A 22,106-nucleotide genomic window follows, 5' to 3' on the forward strand; every position below is an offset into this window, starting at 1 on the left:
GACTATGCAGAGCATTTAATCCCACGACCGTGCACCCCCTGCGCCCAGAGGATTTCTCCTCCGCAGTCATTACACACGGGGGACGGTGGATACGGCAGAAGATGCTGCCGTCAGTTTGATCTGGAATAATATTGATTTCTTTAAATGCTGTCTGCTGCTACAATCAAAGCAATTAAGTCCAAATAAAAGGGGCCAAACAACAGAATACAAAGCGCACTGATCCGATCCTAGTTACCTTAAGTATGATCTGAAGCATCTTTCCATTTAACAGGGAACCGAATCAACCTTCACTTGTTTATCCTATTTTGCTGCTACACGAAGCGGTAACAACTTCCCTTTAAATTTTAATTTGGGACAGGTCAGAGAGAGCAAAATTAGTTAGGAGATGCTAGACAAGAACTCCAAACCTGCCCGGTCACCAATATGCCACAAAATTAACGACGCTCACACTTTTTTCTGCCAACACACGCCATTCCATGAGCAAATCGAGGATTTGGAGACTCCCATGGTGTCAATCCCAGCTAATCTCAGAAATATTTGGTGATGCTTTCCTTTGTAAGCATATGTGATAGCTCCAGCTTACTGAGACTTGCCATATGGTACGTTCCTGTTCTAGCTATAAACAATCGGGGGGGGGGGGGTGGGCAGAATCAAAGTAAATTTGGAAATAAAGGAAACGGCAATTCAAGGTTCCTCACAACAGAGTGAAATACTTCATTGTACCACAGAAACTACAAGATTGTGAACTACAAGGCACAGAGACCAGTTTTTAGTAGCTTTTTTCAATGCCGCCTACCTGTTGGCGAGTGGTTTTGTACATTGCTACCGGGCTTGGTGCTCCCGAGAATCGCCAAAGGAACTCTTCACGAGTCAGACGCGGAAACCTGGTACTTCGTGGGTACAAAGCTCCGGTTTTCTTTATGATTAAAGCTGCTCCCTAATACCTTCAGAAAGATCACAAACCAACACCATCACTTCTAACAGGACTGTGATGAAAACTGCCAAGTCTGTTCATGAGTATTTTTACCAGAATATTATCTGAATTTTAAGAAAAACTTAAATAAAAGCACATCCTTTGTTCTTATGAATAAGCAATTAGAGTAAAAGGAAGTACCTGCAGACAGGCACTGGCTAGAGCACAATTACATACTGGTTCCGCCTCCAATCCCCTACATGTTGTATGTAAAACCATGTCGAACGTAACACATTTTTTGTTGTTAAAAGATTCCAGTACTCAAGGTTGTATCACCCTGACATCGTGGCACGTATGCAACACGCACGGGACAGTGCCACCCTCTCCCCCTTCCATCAAACCCCCTCTTACTCCATTAGACAGACTGGCTTTAACAAATCCCCGATTTTGAGCTGCACTTCTGTGTTCTGGCGAGTTATTTCACCGATGTGGAACCTGAGAGATATTAAAAATATAACTTACAGGATTAAATAAGATTTTATTGTCACATTTAACTGCTTTGTCAGAGATGTACATTTTGCAGGTTTCTGTGCGGAAGGAAAAAAAAAAAAACCAAAAAAACCCCCAGAAGACGGTAGTTGCCATCTCGTCAATTCTGATTTTGACACACACACGTCTCGAGCACCTGGACCGCCGGCACCTGGCGACAGCCAGCGGTGACACCAGGGCAAGTCCTCGCTTGAATGGGTTGCGACGCTCGAAGACAAAATGCATCAAGTTAAGGCTAATGAGAAGAATGTAAAATAGTTAAAACAGACCGCTAGATGTTGAAAGGTGGAAATGCTCGATAGGAGAGTGGCGATTTTAACACCTCGGTTTTTTTCCAAAGTAATTTTGCTTAATTTAGTACAGGTAAGGAGAGGCTAACGAACAGACTTTTGCCTACATATACGACACAGACCGAAACGGTAGTCTTTTCTAAATCCAATGTATTTAAACTTTTAAGCGACTGCTTTGTTCTTCTGGGTGTAAACCAAAGAATTGGTTATTCACACCTCAAAGTGATAAATGCTTAAGATTACCTCATCTTAAAATGTGGATTTTTCTCATTCACAGATCAGGGATTAAGTCCAATAATACAAACTTCTTAGTGGCACAATTTCACATATTTTGGGCAACGTTAGCATACAAGCAGTATTTAAATAAAAGTAAGTGCATCCAAACATGAAATTCTCTAAATATACCACACTTCATTTATCCCAAACGGCAATTTTCTGACAAGAGCTGTAATTCAAATTAAAATAATCATTTACACATTTCACCCAGAGGAAAAGAGGTAATAAACCCAGGGGACTCTCCAAACAATCTTCTCCTACCCTATCCCCTATTTATTACATAAAATAACTCATCTAGAAGCGTAAATCCAATATTCAGATGCAAATAAAATGCAAGAAGCAGTCTCTGATGTTTGTAATTTGCAGACTCCGAAGTCCAATCATGATGGAATTTACTACTTCTGTCAGTCATTTACTCCTGTACGTGCACTTCGTACGTACGCTAAAATAACAAATGAGACAATAAATGAGGCTAGTGTGGCATACAGTCATTGTAAACCCAGCGAAACCAGAATAATTATATTTATGACATTCATTTGGATGATTTACCAGTCGTCCCACCCCCCCCTCCCCTTTACAGAAAAAAAGGCAACCATCATTGTAAGTGATACACACATTCTGCTAGTAAAAAAATCGAAACAAACCCCTTCTCTGTTAAAAGAGCATGCCGATAGAAGGTGGTGGACCACATCGGTTCCAATCAGGCTTCTCAGAATTATCAAAATTTCTTTGCTTGCAAAGGCCAATCTGGCTTACCATAGAAAGCTATTTTGAAGGCGGCTGATATATCTATTCCCTTTCAAAAATTAAAATTCAAGGCATGATAGTGCAAGAGGTAAGTTTTTGATTTGAGAACATTATTTGTAGACTAACTGTGCTTAGTTACTACATCCCAATTTATTGTCTTAAAGAAAATACGGCAACAAAAGCTATAAGATCTCTATAAATTTTGTTCTGCCTAAATTCACCAGTACATCCATGAACCTCATCAGTATTAGTACAACTTGATTATCCTAATGATTCCATTATAAAACTTGCAAAATGTATCACAACGTGAATAAACCATCTAGTGCAAGTCTTCTACATTTTGTGTGCACAGTAATCCTGTGTAGTTCATTTCCTCCAGGTTCAATCCCCAAAATCTCTCTGTAACAATGATGAAAAAACAGTGTCACGTGGATTTCTTTTTCCCCTCCCTATCAAATCTGAGAAGTTTGAGCGTTCCTGGAATCGCCATCAGGATGTGCTGAAGGTCGTGAATCCCTTGTCTGTGAGTATTCACTGTCAGAGGACTCTGTAGGTTCAAGCAAATTTTCATAATCACTGTCTTCTGATTCGTCAACATTGTCACCAACTGCTCTTTGGGAAGATGGCATGGATGCTCCATTACCAGAATATTTCAATCCTGCATTTGTGGAAACATAACTGGAAGAACCTACTGCTTGAGGTCGAGGCATAAAAACATTGCCTTCTAGGAGAGCGTGACCGACAGTACTTTCTTGATTGGTCGCATTGAAATCGGAATACGGAGGGGGAGGATCGGAGACATCGGAATCTTCAAGTGTGCAGCCTTCCACAGCAAATCCAGTGTAGGACATTCGTGGAACAAACATAGGTTCCAAGTTATCTGTTGGCATTTGCCTGCTTAAAATTGCCTGCTGCATTCCTACAAAAGCAAAGAACGTTACTGTACTTAATGCTTGCTTTGCAATAGACTTTACACCACCCAGCCGTTGTGCACCACACCCATCCGGCCCCCAGCTCTTCTCTCTTCTTTCCTTCTGCTTGTTATTAGTAAATGGTCAGCCCTGGCCTTGCTTTCAAACTCCAGCACTGGCTCTTTTCCTCTCCGTCTCCCCTGCTCATCTTTGGCAATTCTGATTTTTGTATTGCTGACTATGTGAGACACTATCCCTAACCATCATCCTGTCAGGTCTTGCTTACTACCCCCATCCCACTCTCTGAGCTCCGATTTGAGAACATTATTTATAGACTAACTGTGCTTAGTTACTACAACCCAATTTATTGTCTTAAAGAAAACATGGCAACAAAAGCTAAAAGATCTCTGTAAATTTCATTTTGCCTAAATTTAGCATTACATCCCTGAAACTCATCAGTATTAGCACAACTTGCTTATCCTAATGATCCCATTTCAAAAACAAAACGTGTCAGAAAGCAAATAAACTATCGAAGTGCAAGTGTGCTCCATTTTTATGTGCACGGTCATCCTGTACAGTTCATCTCCTCCAGTTTAAGTCTCCTAAAAAACAAAGCTACAGGAAGTTTCCATTCCATAACCTGTTGCTCTTTCCACCTCATCTTCTCTCTGTATTTCTCTGCTCCTTCTCACATCAAAAAGCAGCTCTGAAAGGGCTCATCGTGCCTGCTCCTCTCCACCTATGTCAAGTACAAAGCTTGACTCAGTTTTGATCAGACCATAATCAGCTCTTACTGTTGATAATACATTTTAAAAAAAAAAATCACACTTCTGTACTTCCTCTTACAACGCCCCTTGTGCTAGGGAAAAATTTCATGAACGCCAGCAAAGAAGTTACCATGTCTTCTTCTCTCAAATTATTGTTTTAAAAACTTTCTGTCCCTATGCCTGTGATTAGCCTAGTGGGCCGCTGAGACCACCGTGCATCATACTCACATTCTGCTAGCCAAAACGTCTGTCCTCACAGGGTATCTCATATTCCGACTGCTAACTAGCTAGCTGAGCAAGAACCATCCTTTGAACCCGTGTTCCCAGATCCCCAGCCCAGTGACCCACAAACAAGGCTCTCGCACTGGTACACCACTGGTAACGTATGTCATTCGCTGTGCCTGGAAAAGTCGGACACAATCACGGAAATCTGTTCCCTACAAGAAGCCACACTAACGGGTAAACCCACCACTTCCATGTCCTGACGTTTATTCAGGTAATTGTACAGTTAGAGAGTCGCTATAAATAAATCTGTCCACTAAGGACAGGCTCTCTTTCCAGTCCACATGGTTTTAAAAATCAAAGGAAGACCAACAGCCACAGACGTGTCTCGCCTTTAAGGATTTCACAGACTCTCCATGTTTCATAATGAGCGGACAGTAATTTAAGCACTATGAGGACTGAAAAAACCCCCAACAGCTGAAGAACTGGTTAAAGAACTATTGCAATGGTTAAGAGTCACATTGGAAAGACGCATCAAGATGAAGCTCCCACAGCTCTGCACCGGAACCATGCTCGCATTAACAACCTAAATGATGGAATTTAATCAGCACATCCTTATTAAAATTACAGATAGTGCTATGCTAGTAATAATTCAAAAGTGATCTTAAATGAGATGATTTGAAAAATAATTTAAGAATAAATAAGACAGGCACAGGAATAATGAACTGCAAAATGAGGAACAGTTACATCCTTCTGCAGAAAAGAAACACAGGTTTACTGTTGATTTATGTAGATATAAATATCCTCATGCATTAAGTGTGCTCAGCTGTTGAGAAACAGGTAAGTATTATTTTAGTACGTGCTGTAGTGGTTAAGACTACAACTGGAATACTCCAATTTTGAACACCACAGTTTAAGAATGAGGGGAAAAACTGGCGAAACTCTGCAAAAGAAAAGGACTCATTAGAGGTCTAGATATGACTTAAGAGCAAAGATTGCAATAACAGGGATAATTAGGGAAGACTGAGGAAATAGTTTAAGTCTTCAAATGTACATAAGAGGCTGCTGTGGAAAGGTAAGCAGAAGGCAGCTTAAATTAGAGTATGATACATTAGACACAAGGAAAAACTTCCTTGCAGAAAGGTTTGTTAAGCACTGGGATAGACTTAAGTTTTTAACTGGTTTCTAACCAATTATTAACCTCCAAAAATCTGTCAGAATTGACACCCGGTGTACGTAAAGCTGCCTTGCAGCTAAGCGACAGACAAAATGGTATCAGCTCTACTTACTGTAACACCACACTTCTGGAAAAAGCAAAAATCAAGGCTGAAGGGTTGCTTTAATCAAGTCAATGGAGGTATCTCTTCAGCAATAAAAAGAGCATATTCCCTCAAGTGGCTACGTAACAGCACTCCAGTTTCGGTCCACAACACGAGAACTGCCATGGGAGATTTCCTGGCACCCAGGAAGCGCACCGCACTCGCTATACCCTAGGACGTGCTACTACGCGTACAAAATTAATCCAGTGATCTGGCAAGTAAAGTCTCAACAGACTTTTATGCTAGAGTGTTAAAGTCTTAACCTGTTAACCAAAAATTTGTAAGAATAACAAACTTTCATACAACGCTACCGCAGGAATTTGAATCAAATGCGCCCTTTTCCTCCAGCTCAGAGAGTGATTAACTGGAACATTTAACTCACTAAAACCAAGGAAATTCTCTCAATATTGAGTAAGCGAGAGAACAGAAGGCCAGCTTCAGTATTTAGCTACTCACGCCTAAAAATATTGCAGAGATACAAGCTGCGTGTTTTCTTGTTTCAGCCCTCTCACACAACTATCTGCTCTGGCATAAATTTTCAGTCCGGCATTCGCATCCCACTGGTAGTATCTAGGGGCTAGCACCGACTGCTCTTCCTCCTCCTCCTCCTCCTCCCCTGTCTTCTGCCATATGGGCTGGGATCAGCTCCAGCCACGCTAAACACCCATCTCCGCTTCTCACTAGCTCGCGTAGTAGCAGTTCCCCGGCTGTTTCATCCGCAGCCAAGCAGGAAACAGCAGCGACTCACACCGCTTCCACCCTCCAAACGCTCTGTGGCTGACGCTGCTCTTTACCTTAGCTTTGAGGTTCAGGGAAGGAAGGACCTTAGAGAAGCGGGCTGACAGATCAGACTTTCGCTCTAAAAATGGGATAACAGGATCTTGCTGCCAGGAGAAAGTAAAAGTATCCGGTCGTAACAGCAGAGGGGCCTATTGCACGCTTTAGGGAGTGAACTCATCTAAACCACCCGTTAGCCTCAGACACAGCTTTAGATAACATGATACACAAATACTAAAAAACATCTTGTAGCTAAAAGTACAAAATTTGGTTATTTTCTTATCATTTCAAAACATGGAAAAAGAGAGGCAGTGTTTGCTGAAATATATGATTTTTTTATGATTTTTTTTTTTTTTTTTAAATATTACTTCCCATTTGCCTATTCTCTGCTCTTACTCTCTACCTTCAGTCTTCCCTTACGCTCACAAATTAAATTAGATCAGCAATGTCTCCTTGGTAATGTCCAGGCTCTTCACAAAACCTATCTACCACTAAGCAAAAGCCTCCTGAAGCCATATTCAATTTTTAGGAAGGAGGGAAAGTGTGGCAACCAGCCAAGCATGCTCGCACAACAGGTCTCACTGATTCAGAAAATTATGGAGCAGCAAAAGGGGGGAAAAAAAAAATAAAAATGAATACAATATGAATATCCCTACCAGTCCGAAATGCATACTATGAGAACTCGTATTATTAATACAGAATGCAGAACGAACTCTAATAAAACCATGGATTTTTAATGGCACCTATTTGCAACACGCAAACTTAAACCACATCAACTCGATACTAATATAGGCCTTCAAAACCCAGAAGTATAATTTCTGCATTTAGAGCTTCGCTAGAAAGAGAAGACCGTGATGCCCCTATTGCCTTGAATAAACCAAAGAACTACCTGATTTGGCTTCCCCCCAAATTAATCCCCCCAACACACTGCAAGAAGGACAATATTTCTGTAGCTTCAAGGAATTAAAAGTAATACAGATTGAAATCCCTATCAGTGATGATATGGTACTTAAAACAGGTAAGCGAATTCCAACAATATTCTGCATTTAAATAGTTTCTTCCACTTTCTAGCAGGTACTCCTGAATATAGGAGTGACTTCAAAATGGACTTTTTGGAAGATTTAGTTCAACATTGAAAAGTGATATTTCAACGCTAATCATGTTCACCACAAAGTCAGCAAATAATGAAAAAATGCTGACAAAAATACAATTCAGTAACTATGAAGTGGGAGCGGAGCATAAAAATGTAGATGGTCTCCTCTAAATCAGTGGTGAAAAAACCGATTCATCCACTAAAAGCTGCAAGGTCAAAAATCACCTAGACAACACCTCAGATGATCTACACCAATATTCATCACTTACGCACTCATCTTCATTCACCTGGTTTGTCTGGTGTCCAGTAACAGAACTGAACTCTCACTTAATTAGCACTGGGCTTGTATTTGGGGATAGGGTCGGGGAGTGGGAAAGGGAATAAAGATTTCAAAAAAACACTGACAACTACTGGTCTGTAAACACAGTACCCTCTTTCTACGTAGTACTGCAAAAAGGAATCTCTCCAGTGTTTAGATTTGCTTTTTCCATTCCTGGCTTTGCTCCACTTTTCCTACCCTACAACTGGTCTTTTCCTGTGTTATTTCCAAAACTGACTTTCTCGTTCTTTAGCTTTGTCTCTCTCCTATGTTTTAAGTTTGCTAACATCGCATGACTCCTATAAAAATATCCGCAGTACGTATACTTTCACAGTTCAGGTATCATTCAACATAAAGCCACCATATGCCCTTCCCAATGTGTTTTTTTTTTTCTTTTGCTATGAGCTATCAGGAAAATAACTCAAAATAATTCTACGAAGTGTTCTGTCCTCACAGCATCTGCTTCTGAAAAAAAATAAATTAAAAGGAAACTTACTTATTTCTTGTTCTTTTTCATTTTTCTTTTGTGCGATTTGCCTTTTTAACTTGTTTACATCAGCTTGAAAGGATTCAACAACACGTTCGCTTTTTTCTACATCTATACATACTGCCTAGGAGGAAAACATAAGATATGCTAAAATTTTGCAAAAATACAGGAAAGACTTCCATGACAACATTAATAAAGCTACGACCAAACACGAAGCCATTAAAAGCACAAAACGAAGAGCAGGAGTTAACTGTATCAGAGCACAATATCCAACCTGAGGATTGTTTTCTTCACTGGCTGCTGCCAATTTCCAACTGCTGCATGATAGGAAAAGCATTTCCAAATAGTTTATCAGCACAGGAAGATTTGTAATAAGATCCAAAGTTAGTCACTCCTACTTGGTGGAAAAGACTTGACCTTTTTGGCTGTGGTTTTTTTTGTTTTGTTTTGTTTTTTAATTTTAACTACACTGTTGTTAGCACACCAATGATACTATAGCAGCATGGTTTTAAAACGTAGCATGAAGGTGCATGCTTTTTGTACTAGGCCAAATTTGACTCGGGGTATGAAACACTTGACTCGAGAGACAACTGTCCCAAGCTGATCGCCTAACTGATACCTCTATTAAATAAACAAGACTTTTTCAACACGATTTTCCTATACTGGTTAGGAAATGAAGATTAAATTTTCACAGAAGTATCCAAGTTTAAAAACGGTTCTGGATAATATTGATTTCTTTTTTAATCTAACCATGTTATACTGGATATCGTTTACTTCTTCAGAAATTAAGTATTGGTCATTATCATTAAACACGAGTGACTCTAAAAAGCACCGATGAGTCTTACACAGTAAGTCACCAGCCATTTACTGCTTCTTCTCCAAAAGGTTACTGTTAGTGATCTTACCTACAGAGCTGAAAAACATTAACTATGCTTTCAGTTCTATATCTAATTTTTAGGAGCTTATAAAGTTTAAATCCTCCCCTCCCAACTAACTGGTGAATACTGCAAATACATGTGTCTCAGCTGCTTTACCAGAAAACTTATTTCCAGTCCTGTAATATTCTCTGTGAAACATTCACTTTAAAGATAGAAGTTTCTCAAGTTAGCTAACACCTAAGTTACTCTTAAGCTCTGTAAACAACATACAGCAGCATGATTTACATGGTGAAATACAACAAAGTCATACTTTTAACAGGTAGGAAGACAACTCCCTGATGATGTTATATTTTCCATTTAACCAGACACTAATTCAAACAACAGCAAGAGCATGAAAGGATATAAGCACTCTCGGCAAAAACAGCATTACAGGAGTAATACCATTAGCTAATGGGATAGACCTCTGAAAACAAATTTTCATATCTCCTGAAGCTGGCATGAAAGCTGTCTGCGTTCTCGATGTAAGTTATCCATCTTACAAGGCAGGTTAGAAAGTTGTTCTAACAGAGAAATAGTCGTTCTCCCATGGAAGCAGGGTCAGGGGATGGTTGGAGCGATGACTGCCTTGTTCTCTCTCTGCTGTACGTGCCAACCAGCAAAACTGAGCTGGAGCAGAGACACAAATCCCTCCAGGGCAGATGTAAGGGGAAAGCCTAGAAATAATCTGTGACTACAGCACAATTAGCAGATGTGTGTGTGCTCCCGAGGCAGCACGGCGCCGCGGCTCTTCACATAGGACAAGCTGTGAATTGACAAGCTTACATTTAGTAGATTTGACACTCAAGGCGCTTTCAGATGCTTTGCCACATTTGGAGCAGAATTCACTCATGCTCCACACAAAACATTCACAAGTTTTAACTAACAGATGGAGCTCTTTGCTGCATGCTACATACCAAGAGCCAGGAGTCATTTTTAGACTCACGCAGGCAAGCCTTTAAACCTGTGCAAATTCCTACAGCCTTCAGCAAGGCTTTTCTTTAATGCGTACTCTTAAAAATAGCTAGCATTTCCCAGCAATCACTAAGCATTAAGTCATTCTTACTTGCAAAAGAGAAAGAATTGAGATCAGTTTCAACCACTTTTACAGCAGCCACTGCAAATGCACACATTAAATAGAAACTGACACATTTCATTATTCAAGTCAAACTTATTTTCCTGCAGTTCCTAATAAATTGTTTACGAGCTCTAAAAATCTCCATCTCCCCCACTCCTGGTTTAACCCACGGACAAACAAAAGATGCCACACACATACAAACCAATATTAAGTAAAGGAAATTACCTGTACTTTTTCCTGAAGTGCATTATAAACCTGATATATAGCCCTGATGTCCTTCATCACTCCATCTTTGTCAAAAAAATCAGTACTAAGAAAAAAAAAAAGCAGAAATCATTAGTTAGAAAAGACAAAAGAAGTTGCTAGCTCATGCTGTCTTTGAATTGCTGTTAAGCAGTCTAGCACTATATTTCTAAAATGTATTTTATTTTATATTGCTAAAAATGTACCATACTCCCAAGAACCAAAATTTGAACAGCAGCATATTCAATATCAAAATTCGTTTTGGAACAGTAAAGTCCCATTTGAACGAGACTAAACGTGCAGAAATCTTTAAGCTTGTATAATTTCACTGTTAATAGTCAGAAGAGCTACTTTGCATTTACAGCCTTTAATTTAAATTACTTACGAAAAACAACAGGACTTCAACACTTTCAAGTCAGAGTTCAAGTTTTAAATCAAGCTTGCACACAGAATTCTTTGAGGGGTGGGTGGAAATCAAGTAAGAAACTTCCAGCCAGAGGGCCCACAGCACGACTGGCCATACCAACTCTGCTTTTCTGATTAGCGAGTCCCCTTTGTTCTTCTAAAAGATTCAATTCTAAGCAGGATAAAAGCCACCAGGAACTGACCATTCTCCTTCAGAACTATGTTTTTCCTGCTTGAAATGCATATTTGTAGTATTCTTTGGAAGGTACAGAAGGTAGAGCTTGATGACTGTACTGCATTTGCAAATGAAAAATCCTTACCCGTGTTCCTTAATAACTTTGGCATAATTCTGAGAAGTATTTGGCACTGAAGAAACTTTGTATTCCTGTTGACTAGTGTTGCCTAGATTAGGAATAGTAAGTGACACCCTTTGATTATACCTGTAGAGAAAGTTCAGAAAGACTTCTTAATTCATATTCAGAAGATTCTTTACAATAGCCTTGCTATCATCCCATCTCCCTGATGATCACAACTCATCTAATTTCAAAGCTTCTGCATTAGGTTTGTTATAAAAGCTGCAAAATATTAGAAGTTGTGTTCAAAATGAATGCATGATCAAAAACTGCCTTGAGATGGACCTACCTCTGTACCTCTTCGAAGCTTCTAACTGTGCATTCAAACTACCACAGATACAAGAAGGGTGAAGCTACACGCATGTCTATTATAAGAAACATGGTACTGACATCTGATTTCTCTTAAAATATTTAAAAAATATTAAAGAAGCTGTCAGCACTAACAATCGTACACCAAGACATCACTTCACAGTCACAAAGCTTTCTTTATGTGCAATTGTACAAATTTCAAAATAGTTTAAAGAAAAGCAATAGGAAGCAGAACAAAAAAGGAGGATTGGTTCAGACACAGAGATTGCTTACCTTCGGTTTGGTCTAAAAAGCACGTATTCTAAAGCATGTGTGGAGTTATTTGCAGTGGAAATGAAGCTGAAGAGAAGGAAGACAAGATCAGGCACTCCAAGAATGTGTGTCAGCTGTTTGTGAATGATGTGCTCTCTATATGACATTTGCTGCTGAGTGTTTCTCCTAAATCTGTACCATCCAATAACGTTCTGTAATCAAAGTACATCAGAAAAAAAACCCAACAAAGTATTAGCTGAAAAATACAGCTTTACCTTCCAAGAATAAAGTTGCTAAAACCATGGTATCACGTGAATTAGCCAATAGCTTTATTGCAACAAAATCAGACTGAATTACTAGAGGCTTGCACCTATTAAATAACCCGAAACAGGTGACAACCTGTTACAACACGATTATTAATTGCTCCACCTTATTACGCTACAAACACCTGTGCAACCTCAGTGGCATTCAGGATCCCACTTCCGATATACTTCAATTGCTTAATTTTAGCAACAAACCTTGGAGCATCTTCCAATTATTAGACTTGAGCTGTTTTCAAACACAGTAAATGTGGGTTTTCTTTAGCCTAAATATTCCAACTGCCTATTCGCTTCTATCGGTTTGGAAGACACTTCCAGCGCTTCACAAACATATTTGCAAATTCATGTCTCTTCATGAGACATACGGGACTAATCTGCTGTGTACAACAACAAAACTATCTCATTGTGTATCAAATTGTGAAAGAGTCGTACGCACATCAGATAAGAGCCATTCCAATTCAATGATTATTTTGAACACAATAAGCATTTAACTCCTTTACTTCATGTAAACTAACATTTAATTTAAGAGATTAATGAAAAAGGACACATCATGAACAATTTGGTTTAGGAAGAGTCCCAGGAATAGACACTATCATGTAGTGATGCATTAAGACTGCATGTATATATTCAGTGGAATAAAGCAGATTCTATATATTAAACAACATAACTCCTATGTTAAATAAAAAAGTTAGAAGCATTGATTTTAACTTTTTATAGTAAATCTGTACAATTACTTAGTCTGAACACAATAAAATGTGTTTAGTTTGCTAACAAAAGAGAATACAAGACTGTCTGGGTTCCCAGACAGCAATATTTCTTTCTTTTTTGACATTATAACAATTAATGTCATTAAATCTGTGGTGCTTGAGTCACATGACACTTGCAAGTTTAAATTTCCTCAGTTTTGCTTGCTTTCTCAGCAGATAACACATCTTGGTAGAGCCTCCCTGCAAGGCAGGTCCCTAACAAAACAAAATTCAACTGAAAACTAGTGGGAGGCAAACATTTTTTAATTATGTTTTTTGTCTCTTGAAGAGGAACTTAATATGCTCTGTAGAGTTACGGGGTAACAGAATTCAGGATCTGAGACTGGAAACTCACTCCTTTATCAGCATAAAGGTGTACCTGTCTATACGCATGAATATACAGACAAAGCACCTACGTATTAAGCGTAAATACATTAGTATACAAAGAGGAGTTTATTCTGAGAGCATTTGCTGGAAGAAACAGATAAGAAAAAAACATCACGATGATCAGTGTTGCAGAAGTTGCACAGATTTAGGACTTGCTTCCCTAAAGATCCTTCCTCAGCTTAAGACTTGTCTGTAAGCCAAAGTCCACAATTCAGGTGGGCAAGATGAACAGAAAGTCAAGACTGCAAATTCAATTAGCAACCGAGCCACTGCCATCACATGCTTTGCATAATGAAGATCAATTCACACAGCAGGCATCCTTACTGAGAGCAGTGAAAGTTACACTTGAGTCACCTGCAGAGGAAGAAATCCCAAAAGCCCAACAGCTCTTGCCTCGACAGTTAGCTCTGCTACTACTGAAATGCAATCGGCAGCTCTACAAGCAGCTGTAATGACATTGGTTTGCTTTGTAAAATAAATAAAACAAGAAAAAGGTTCTTGTTTTAACCACCCCTACTTGGTACTAGCTCTGGCACTAACCAGAGCTCGAGAGCCAAATTCATACACTAGTGATGCTTTCCTGCTAGGTCTAAAAACATCCACAGCTGCCACAAATTGCACCATGCAAGTCAGTCATCCGTCCTTTCGCCAGAGCAAGCTGACTGGTGGATTCACTGCACTACATAAGGAACCACACCTGCAGCTCTGCTCTTTGACGAGTCACTTCACGAGAACTTCAGAATCAGTTATTCAATAATTAGAAAGACCGTGCACAAGTATGGAATGAGATGAAACACTGAAAAAAGGTTTGACTCTTCTCCAAACAACTACTAAAACTTCATCTTCTTAATACTAGTTGTGCTACTAACAACATATGCATGACATAAAGCTACGACAACATCTGACATAACTGAGTGAACAGTTTTTCCAGTTGAAAACTGACAGTGCAAAAATTGCAATTACAAGCCTGTAATACATCCTTACAACTCTTTTAAATGAACTCTTTAGAACAGATTTTCAGATGAGCTACATTTTTGTTGGTTTCAGCAGCAGAGTACACAATCATAACGCTACATGTTTAGCTCAGAAATTTGAGTGAGTTAATACCAGTCCTTCACTTTTGGAGATCTAAACTTAAATCCCTTGAATTTCTTCAGGGAATTTAGACATTGCCCCCAATTTAACCTAAGTACCACAAATCCACCAACTTCCGTACAGGAGAAAGACAAACCTTGGGTCAAAACCAAACTATCAGATTCATGAACAAAAATATTTCTTCCAGTTAACTACCTTTTTTTGTTTGTTTTCCAAAACTGCTCATTCTATTTATAGGCTGTAATGACTAGAACAGGAGGGAAAAGATAGAAAACTTACTTTTCTTCGGTCTTTAAGAATCCTGTCCAAACTCTCCTCATTAACTTTGCCTGCATAGTCATAAAAGCTTGAACAAAAAAGGAAGAGAGAACGGTAGGTACACAGTTTACACACACAGTATACATAAAGTAAATAATTTATACTTTGAGTGTTCTTTGAATAGATGGCATTCGATACATTACAAAGCAATTTCTAGAGTATTACCTTTACCAACAGAGGCCAGTATTTACACCACCTACTTGAGATATCCCATTCGGGTGCTATACGGAGAGCAGTTAGAAGCCCAGGTTGGCTGCGCAGCGAATAGATAGATGCAGTTGCTCACAGAGGAAGGTGCAGAGCATTTAGATCAGATGCCTAAGACTAGCTGGTGTGAAACCCCCCCTTTTAAACCACTAGTCATGAAATACAAGAAGTCTGTAATGATTAGTTTTAGAATGCTTTCATTGCACACATTAGTTTGATGCCTAGTATTTCACTGCCAGCCCCTACAAGGCGGCGTACCTACATAAATGGACTGTGTAATTTTATTTTGACCAGCGTTCTGTAAAACCCTGCTTTGATAATAAGAGGCCTACCTGCCAAAGAAGAAAGGAAAGCAGGGCCCTTTTACATGCAACTACAAACCAATTTCTTGAGCTTCAGCCCCGCAATTAGACTCACATGACTGGACCCTTGAAGCCAAAACAGTTATATCGAGGTCAGCAAGAATCCAAAGTATCACAGTCTTTCCATACAGCTCTGCTTACAGAACTGAGGCCCAAACCCTGGCATGTTGTTATTTTGTGGACACGACAGGTTCAAGAACTTACAAATCTATTACACGGACAGGTTTATAAATTCAAGTAGATCACACTCCATGATAAAAGGAAAAACATTTGAAAATAGATTCCTCCTTGACTTACCTGCCAAGTCCTTAGTCTCTTTCAAGAGCTGATAACACTAACACCTAACGTTGCGCAGGAAAACACTCTCTTTTAGAGGTCTACGATCGCAACTCTTGTGTGTGGGGGTAAAAAACACACAACAGAAAATCCTGAGCTCAGTACTTGGCTGGTAAATAAGGGTGGAAATAAAATTTGTTTCAAGATGCAAGTTACTGCGAATATTAAGACTGCAAGTAATTACTAATTTGAGATACTACATAATATTTGCATAATCTTTTCAATTCATGTTCACAGTATTTGTACGTTCTTGTAAGTAGCAGATATCCAATTATTTCTCTTTCTGTGCTTCATGCAAATAATTTTCCTATGGGATGAGCAACTAGTACGTAACGAAACACATTCATTTGAAAACTGCAGAGAGAGAAATCAGTCTTTTTAAAATCCTTGCTTCTTATTCAGCTCCCACGTGTTGGTAAAAGCACTGGAACCAAGCCTGTTACACTCAACAGCGGCAGTGCCAGCTTACAAGAATACAGAGTGGATGAGTGACAGGGCTCCTCTGACTGGCTACATTTAAGGCAAAAGGATAAGGCAGAATGCCCCAAAATCAGCATCCGCTACAACTAACGGAACAGAGAAACCAGCATCACGCTCCGGTATTGATAAAGGCTGTATGAGCAGTGAGAGTTTCCCCTGTGCTCTGATGTAAATAAATTCATCCGTTTTCTTGTGCAAAAAGCTCACGGTGAAATACAGACTTCCTCCCCTTCCTCCATCAGCTCAGTTACTAACAACCAATTTCTTGACTGGGGAGAAGCAGTAAACGTGATCGGTTTTGATATGCGCTGCACAAAGCATCACTAGGAATCAGACGGAGTCTACTAGACACTGAGATATTATCTTGATGTGTGGAGTCTCTAGCATTTAAATCACTGGGTTAAGAGTACCCTCTCTGTAATTATCAGATAGCAAATGATAGACTGCAGCTTTTCTCTCTAATGTAACTAATGTCAATCATTACATCTAAGGTACTGTCTCTTCTTAATTGGCTGGAAATCTCTAAATAAAGACAAGAGGAGATTAATTGGGAATTCCTTCTAAAAAGAATTTCTAGACAGCAATTTAGAAGCCGTCACAGTGTAACAAACGAAGACTATAGAGAAAAGCCACATATAAATAGATGGAAGCTGTTAAGCAGAATACATTAGACCTATATTTAATTTATGTTCTGGAGTACCGGAGATCAGAAGGCAAAAATAACTAGTAAGCTGGAAGTTTCAGAATAATTAGTTGCTGCAAGTCAAAGTCAGTACAGCTAACTACAAAACAACTTGTTAACCCAGCAAGTTACAAAGGTTAGTGCACACAAAGCGTTCAGGCTCAAGCAGAGCTAACTTAAGACCAAAATAATTTAAATTGGTTTTGACATTCATTCTAATTACCAGAGTGATATGATCTGACCTGACTGCTATCCTACCTCCACTACCTACATCTGAATTTCTACATAAGGTGGAAATTCAAGGAGATAGAGAAATAAGCCTGGACTAGTCACCTCAGCACCCTTTCGAACCTAAGCTAAGTGCTCAGGTAAACTCATTACTAAAACCGTAAACTCATACTTTCATTATCATGGTTGGTGCCATTTACATGTATTTCGGTAATATCATCAGATAACAATGCAAACATTGGTAGGTACATTTGAAATGCTAATATATTTCAGTGAGCTGCCTATTTTTATATTCTGCAGCCAACACAGGAAGATAAGAGAAAGTGCTTACCTAAAGAGTTTTGAACAAGGCTCATGGTTATGAATTTCTGCAACAACAAACAGAAAGAGAGAGACATATGTCCAACTGCTCAAGGTAAAGAGAAATTACAGTGGCATATCTTGCATGAACTTTCCACATCACAGCTACTGAACAAACAAACATTTGTGTCAGACCACACGCTGCCCTTAATGTCTCAACAACACTTGATGACACAGCACCATACCCAGAAAAGTAGCTGCTCTTCCTGACCCGCCATTTCACAGAGGAAAATATTTTAACAGTAAGCAAGACATACACTTGCTCAGATACACGTCGATATACCTGAGCCTCAAATACACACTTCTGATACCATTTTATAGCTGTAATCTCCTCACAAAGGTATTGATGATTTCTTTTTTCTTTTTGATGCACCTTTCCACAACAGTTTACTTGCATTTATATACACTGTTTATTACAGCAGCAATGAATAAAAAAAGGGATGAAGGGAATCACTGAAACACGAAACATTGGAGTATTTAACCAGGCAAGGAAAACAGAACCTATGACGAGAATGTCCGTGGCACGGGGCTTGGAACTAGATGATCTTTAAGGTTCCTTCCAACCCAAACCATTCTATGATTCTATAAAAGCCCATCCGAAATGGTTAATTACAATACATAATTCTGCTATAGAAAGTAGTAAAAGGTCTCAGCAGTATTTTTTTTTTGCTGAAGAGGTTCTAATAAATGCTAAGATGCTTATTTAAGCAGCAAAGGTTGTAACACGTCAGTAACCATGGAGAAGAGCGAGAAAAGAGCAAAAATCCAATTCACATTATCTCTGTAACACCAAGCGTGACTTACAGTTTTGTGGCATTTAGTACTTCTTTAAAGTTCTCCTCTACCCCAACTTTTTACCAAATACGGCTTAACAATTATTCATATTATTATCCCTTGATCACATAACTTTTCTCTGAAGCTGTATTTGCTCAGACTGAACAGCACTTACGTAGCAATAATATTTCAAGCTCCTACTGGAGTTGTTTAGCAACAACTTTGTTTAGACTCTTCCTTCCTGGAGAGTGACTCATCACCTGCTGTTCCGAAAGTCACAGGCTGCTCATGACTGCAATCTCAGCAGAGTCAGATCACAATCCCCAAGAACAACAGACTAGACACATTAGCATCTCAGCATATTTAGCCACTATCAAAACACGGCCCTGATCCGTGGCAGGCGGACTGCCTGAGAGACCATACATTTTCACTGGCAAGAACTCCTCGTGATGCTGCTGCTACAGCTCGTTTATTTGGAATATATTTGGACTTGTTTATAAGTGTATCAACACCATATTTTTACACTGGCACACAGGAATTTGTGGCTACGATTTGCTAAACAAAGCCAGTTAGGTTTAATTATTCCAGTTCAGACCAACTCCCTCCAGCAAATATACTGACTGCAACTCCTGAGAATACACACTTAATTCTTGGGTTACGACGTTGCTACACAGGCCTTGTCTTTTGCAAAACAGGAAACAACACACCTACTGCTCAGAATGCACGGACAGCCATCACTCTAAATTTGAGTTTTACACATTGACTTATTTTATATAGAGATATATATAGCACATATATATCCAAACGACGCCACTAAGCTTTGAGACAGCAGACACCTAAGAATTTTAAGACTCATCTGTGGCAACAATGCCACAAAATTGTCAATATCAGTTCATGAGCTGAACTGGGAGTTCAAGAGTTATTGTTGATGAATAAAATACTGAAGTAAAAGTCTGGCAAATAAAAAATACCCAGATCATTTGGGGAGGACTGGGGGTATGTGTTTGTGTGCATGTGTAATTTCTCAGAAAATAACTGTAACCAGGAATGTGACAGAAGAGTTATCTAAAAATGGAATAATTTTTAACGCCACAAACACTTGGTTTATGAAACCACACCGAGGCTGCAGTTGTTGACATTACCGTGTTACACTGTCAACAATAACCAAGATCAGTTACCACTGAATAGTCATGTCTAGTTTTGTCCGAACAGATGCAGCTATCAGTTGCCTTCCTTTATACCATACTTTGATGCTGATTATATACGCACACACAAAATCCTATCTTGAGATGTAACATAATATAGAATGTACTTTCAGAGACCTTTAGTTCTCTGTTGGAAATAACATTTGAGAGTCAATCGCAAGATGTTTGTGTTAGCTAAGTTTTATTCAGATGCTGCTATGTTATCTAGTATCAGATCCATAAAGCCAGGCACATATGCATTTGGGTTTTTTAAGAAGGTTTATATGCATTTTAACATTGGGGTTATATATATGTATACCAAAAAAAGGCATTTACTTTCAGGGGTATTCTACTTTCTATAAACCATAGAGCTAAAACCATGCAACAGCATCTCACTCATGTAAAAAATATCTACTTCAACCAACAGCAGTTAACAGCAAGATCTTAGATCTTCTTTCACTTTTCACAACAGCAAATCAGCTGTACAGTAAGTACGTGTGCTTATCAATAAAGTAAATTGATAAATATTCCCTGGTCAATCTTGCTGTGACACCTTACAATGTCATCAACTACCAGCCATTCATCCAAACTCCCCACTGGAATTTGCCCCCTTTTCAGTATTAGTTAATCAAGCAATGCATTTATTTGAACACGTGCCTGTATTTAGACAACCACGTCAAGCAGGAAACTCCCTGCAGCACCGCAACCCAAATTAATAATTTCTCCCTCATGAAATGCATTTAACTGCCTTCAATAAACAATCTTTTCTCCACAAAAGGAGATGCATAAAGCCCCCGTATCTAGCAAAGGGCTGTTTCCTTTCCTCACACCTCAACCACAAACACACAAATATTGCAACAAATGTGGTTTTGAGAGACTGGAACATTTTGTGCTGGTGTCACAAGTGAAGTAATTCTTACTGAATTATTGAAAATTGAAAAACTGAGCAGTGCTTCTTTCAGAATTTGTCAAAGTTCTACTACTTACCAATCACTTGTAGAAATTCAGTGTTGCTGATCTGTGAATCGCTAATGCTAAAAGTTTCTTCTTGTCTCACCTCTCCTAGCAGAAATCCTTCCTACAGTTTCAAGGGGGGGAAAGAAAAGAAACACTAAAAATGGATAAAAACCCCCCAACCATTATATACAGTAATTTACTGTAACTTTCTTAGCATTAAATGGAAGAATTAAAACAAAGATTTAATCTGAAATACATATCTGAGTTACAGTAGGCATAACCTGTCCTTAGGTTTACGAGCATTGATTTCGTGATTTACCAACATCCTGTCACAACACTATAGGAACAGGTCATCCAAAAATAACATGCCACTGAAAGCTTCTGTAGGTAATACACAACTTATACACGGCAAACCCAGATTACATAAAGATGCAGCCCCAGCTACACAGGATGCTGTGGGCGGAGAGGCCTGAGCACAGTGCAGCGCACCACTGCTGCTCTGTTCCTCCAAAGCTAAGGGGAAGGAGAGTTTACACCTGCAGAGACTTACTCAAATTTAAAAATGGAGATTGGGCTGGAACCCGAACAAAACCAGAGATCATAAAACTCAGGAGGTAACTTTAAGTCATCGTTTATTCTCCATCCCTGCCCAAAACGAGGAAGGAAAATAAGCGGGAATCAGGTGCTTTTGGCATAAGCACTGAAACAGCAGTGCAGCGCTCACTGGTGAACGGATAAGGGAACAGGCTCAGACTAGAAGTTTGTCAACAGAACAGCAGGATTTGGAAACACCCCGGTTCTGCATTGTAACCGGGGTTAGTTACCGGGGCTGAAAAGCGAGATCTACTGCAAGGTGCAGGCAAACCCCCGCAACTTTATCACCGGCGTCTGCCGCCTGCAGCCGATTCCCCGCACGCCGGGGCAGCCCCGCGTCCAGACCCGCCGTGCCCCGGAGGCGCAGGGCGACCGGCGGCCCCGCCAGCGGCGGGACCGGGCGGGTCTGCAAGCCACCCCCGCACCCCCACGCTGGTGACCGGGACCGAGCGACACCACGCAGCCACCTCCGCCTGCGAGGGCCACCTCCGCGTCACCGGCAGGAGCCCAGCAGGGGGGCTGCCCCCGGCCGGGGCCCGACCGGCGTTGGCCGGGCCCAGTGGCTGCTCGGGGAGGGAGGGGAGCCCCGCAGGCCGAGGGAGGCCCCCCCCCCGGCCGCGTCGGGAGGCAGCGGCGGCCGCGGGCACCTACGTGGTCGGCGCTGCTGTTGGCGCTGTAGTAGCAGACGGAACTGAACGTGTAGCCCGAGATGGAAGCCGCCATGATGGAGACCACCGCCGCCGCCGCCGATCCCACAAGCCCCCGCGCGAGCTCGCGGCCCGCCGACTTCCGGCGGCGGCGCGGGGACTGCTGGGAAGTGTAGTCCGGTCCCACGGGGAGCCGCGCTCTCGT

At 40.2% G+C, this 22,106-nt stretch overlaps 1 protein-coding gene across 1 annotated transcript; it reads right to left on the reverse strand.

Annotated features, from left to right (window-relative positions):
* Positions 1-2,593: 2,593 nt before the first annotated feature.
* On the reverse strand, positions 2,594-22,031 carry ABRAXAS2 (abraxas 2, BRISC complex subunit). The gene is made up of 9 exons (XM_063338940.1): positions 21,906-22,031; positions 20,691-20,781; positions 17,717-17,753; positions 15,052-15,118; positions 12,246-12,436; positions 11,631-11,750; positions 10,888-10,972; positions 8,680-8,794; positions 2,594-3,694 (listed from the first exon to the last, which is right to left on the reverse strand). The coding sequence occupies exons 1-9, from the start codon at positions 21,975-21,977 to the stop codon at positions 3,228-3,230; spliced, it is 1,245 nt and encodes a 414-aa protein (XP_063195010.1). The 5' UTR covers positions 21,978-22,031; the 3' UTR covers positions 2,594-3,227.
* Positions 22,032-22,106: the final 75 nt, after the last annotated feature.

The sequence above is a fragment of the Chroicocephalus ridibundus genome, chromosome 6 (genome assembly GCF_963924245.1).
Source record: "Chroicocephalus ridibundus chromosome 6, bChrRid1.1, whole genome shotgun sequence".
NCBI classification, from domain to species: domain Eukaryota; kingdom Metazoa; phylum Chordata; class Aves; order Charadriiformes; family Laridae; genus Chroicocephalus; species Chroicocephalus ridibundus.

Bases quoted from the DNA above. Each gene is read 5' to 3' on its own strand.
- ABRAXAS2 (XM_063338940.1), bottom strand. From the start codon at position 21,977: ATGGCGGCTTCCATCTCGGGCTACACGTTCAGTTCCGTCTGCTACTAC. The intron at 17,754-20,690 runs GTAAGTAGTAGA...TTGTTGTTGCAG, and splicing joins TGAATTTCTACAAGTGATTG to AAATTCATAACCATGAGCCT. The intron at 12,437-15,051 runs GTAAGTTTTCTA...CTTTGATTACAG, and splicing joins TTCTTAAAGACCGAAGAAAA to AACGTTATTGGATGGTACAG.